Raw genomic sequence first — 239 nt, forward strand, 5'->3', positions numbered from 1 at the left:
TTCAGCAGGGGCCTCCTCAGCTGGGGGAGGCTGAACTTCGGCAGGGGCCTCCTCAGCTGGTGGAGGCTGAACTTCGGCAGGGGTCTCCTCAGCTGGTGGAGGCTGGACTTCGGCAGGGGCCTCCTCAGCTGGTGGAGGCTGGATTTCGGCAGGGGCCTCCTCAGCTGGTGGAGGCTGGACTTCGGCAGGGGCCTCCTCAGCTGGTGGAGGCTGGACTTCGGCAGGGGCCTCCTCAGCTG

At 67.8% G+C, this 239-nt stretch overlaps 1 protein-coding gene across 1 annotated transcript in view; it reads right to left on the reverse strand.

Annotated features, from left to right (window-relative positions):
* FSCB (fibrous sheath CABYR binding protein) overlaps positions 1-239 on the reverse strand; it is a 2,938-nt gene that overhangs the window by 903 nt on the left and 1,796 nt on the right. Inside the window, exon 2 of the mRNA XM_037731814.1 lies at positions 1-210. Coding sequence (XP_037587742.1) covers positions 1-210 — 210 coding nt within the window. The remainder of the gene's footprint in view (positions 211-239) is intronic.

Source organism: Cebus imitator, unplaced genomic scaffold, assembly GCF_001604975.1.
Source record: "Cebus imitator isolate Cc_AM_T3 unplaced genomic scaffold, Cebus_imitator-1.0 Scaffold423, whole genome shotgun sequence".
In the NCBI taxonomy this organism is placed as follows: domain Eukaryota; kingdom Metazoa; phylum Chordata; class Mammalia; order Primates; family Cebidae; genus Cebus; species Cebus imitator.